Source organism: Limulus polyphemus, unplaced genomic scaffold (genome assembly GCF_000517525.1).
Source record: "Limulus polyphemus unplaced genomic scaffold, Limulus_polyphemus-2.1.2 Scaffold81154, whole genome shotgun sequence".
NCBI classification, from domain to species: Eukaryota; Metazoa; Arthropoda; class Merostomata; order Xiphosura; family Limulidae; genus Limulus; species Limulus polyphemus.
In genome coordinates, this window is record NW_013746750.1 from 1 (window position 1) to 1,583 (window position 1,583).

The window sequence follows — 1,583 nt, forward strand, 5'->3', positions numbered from 1 at the left end:
CAATAATCTTGCATTGTTGATAGGAAGAGAACTACAATCAATGGTAGTTTGTAGGAATAGCGATTTAGTTACTACAGATAAGATAGATTTAAATCACCATTTACCATTGATAAAGTTTCCTAAATAAAAAATATGAATCTGTGGTGAAAGTGTACTTCCCTGGAACAAGAATCTTTTAATGTATAATGATTTTGAATATTGTGTTTTTATTTCTAATCAAACTCGACAATATATATGTGTTTTCTTTACAACAATTCGTGATAATCCTTGATCCAAAGTCGACCTAGGAATTGAAAATAATGGATCTGTCTGAAAAATAAGAAATTAAACATACTCCCAGAATTCAATAATAGGGGATTCTGTTTCAGCGGCTGTAATATTCAGTCCGGTAATGTTGGTTCCTTCTTTCACACAGTTTTCTGTGTTCCACCAATTACCACACGTTTCCCACGGCAACTGTGACGTCATTGAGGACACGAGGTAGAATAATGTCCAAGCTATTATCACCACGTAGTATATGTTATAGAGACAAACGATGGTCATTGAAGCAAAGCCAATTCCTAGTGAAAAGTATACATTAAGTTGATATAACAGCTGTTGAGACATCTGACACAAAGATATCAGATATATATATATCCGGAAAAGGTGAAAAATGCTAAAACATTAGAAGTAAACAATAATAGTTACCTTTAAAGATAGGTACTAAATTCCAGATGCCTATACCACCAATGCTGAGATACTGACCAATGGCCACTTCCAGGAAGAAGAGAGGAACAGCACACAAGATTAAACAAATCAGGTAGGGAAACAGAAATGCCCCTAAATAACAAACCACAACATATAATCCATTAGAACCACTAAGTAACCATTTACTAAGGTAAAGATTTCATGATTATTAAGTTAAATAACACCACAAGACACATACCTCCACCATTTTCATAACACAAGTATGGAAACCGCCATACGTTGCCAAGACCGACAGCATAGCTTATGCAACTGAAAATAAAGTCCAGTTTTCCTCCCCATTCCCCACGTTCTGGTTCAATCTTCTCCTCATCTGGCTTTGTTACGAACTGGTTCATTTCATCCAGTGTCATGATCTCCTTCACCCCTTTTTCTACACTGACTGTTTCTGATTTTTCATTTTCAGGAGCCATTTCTAATGATAACATAAAAGTTTCTGGACTTTAATAAAAACGATAACTATAGAATGAGACCTATAGAATATAGTAATATATGAAACTATTAGTTGAACAAACTTTACATGAAGGTAAAAACATGAATATCTATGTTATAACAGATATGTATCTTAATATATGATTAGTGATATTTATATCATCAGAGGTATTGCTTACGTGTAATTATATGGCACTACTTAATATCACAGGAGGTATCAACTATATTTACTTACGTATATCTCTATCTTCAGAGATATCATGTGCATACAACTATATCATTAGAGATATCAGTTTACAGGAAAAAAAAATACATCAGATGGATAAGGATATTTTTTTTAGATTATAATGATCTAATTTTTATCCCATTTTATAGAAAAGGAAATCATTACAGATATCACAATCAAA

The 1,583-nt window shown here is 32.8% G+C and overlaps 1 protein-coding gene across 1 annotated transcript; it reads right to left on the reverse strand.

Moving 5' to 3' along the window:
- Positions 1-304: 304 nt before the first annotated feature.
- On the reverse strand, positions 305-1,273 carry LOC106477817 (sodium- and chloride-dependent GABA transporter 2-like). Its single transcript, XM_013938340.2, has 3 exons — positions 926-1,273; positions 688-819; positions 305-560 (listed from the first exon to the last, which is right to left on the reverse strand). The coding sequence occupies exons 1-3, from the start codon at positions 1,170-1,172 to the stop codon at positions 325-327; spliced, it is 615 nt and encodes a 204-aa protein (XP_013793794.2). The 5' UTR covers positions 1,173-1,273; the 3' UTR covers positions 305-324.
- Between the last annotated feature and the right edge of the window lie 310 nt (positions 1,274-1,583).

Coding starts and splice junctions, on each gene's coding strand:
- LOC106477817 (XM_013938340.2), bottom strand. CDS start 1,172: ATGTTATCATTAGAAATGGCTCCTGAAAATGAAAAATCAGAAACAGTC. Junction 820..925: donor GTGTTATGAAAATGGTGGAG/GTATGTGTCTTG, acceptor TTTGTTATTTAG/GGGCATTTCTGTTTCCCTAC. Junction 561..687: donor TTTAGTACCTATCTTTAAAG/GTAACTATTATT, acceptor ACTTTTCACTAG/GAATTGGCTTTGCTTCAATG.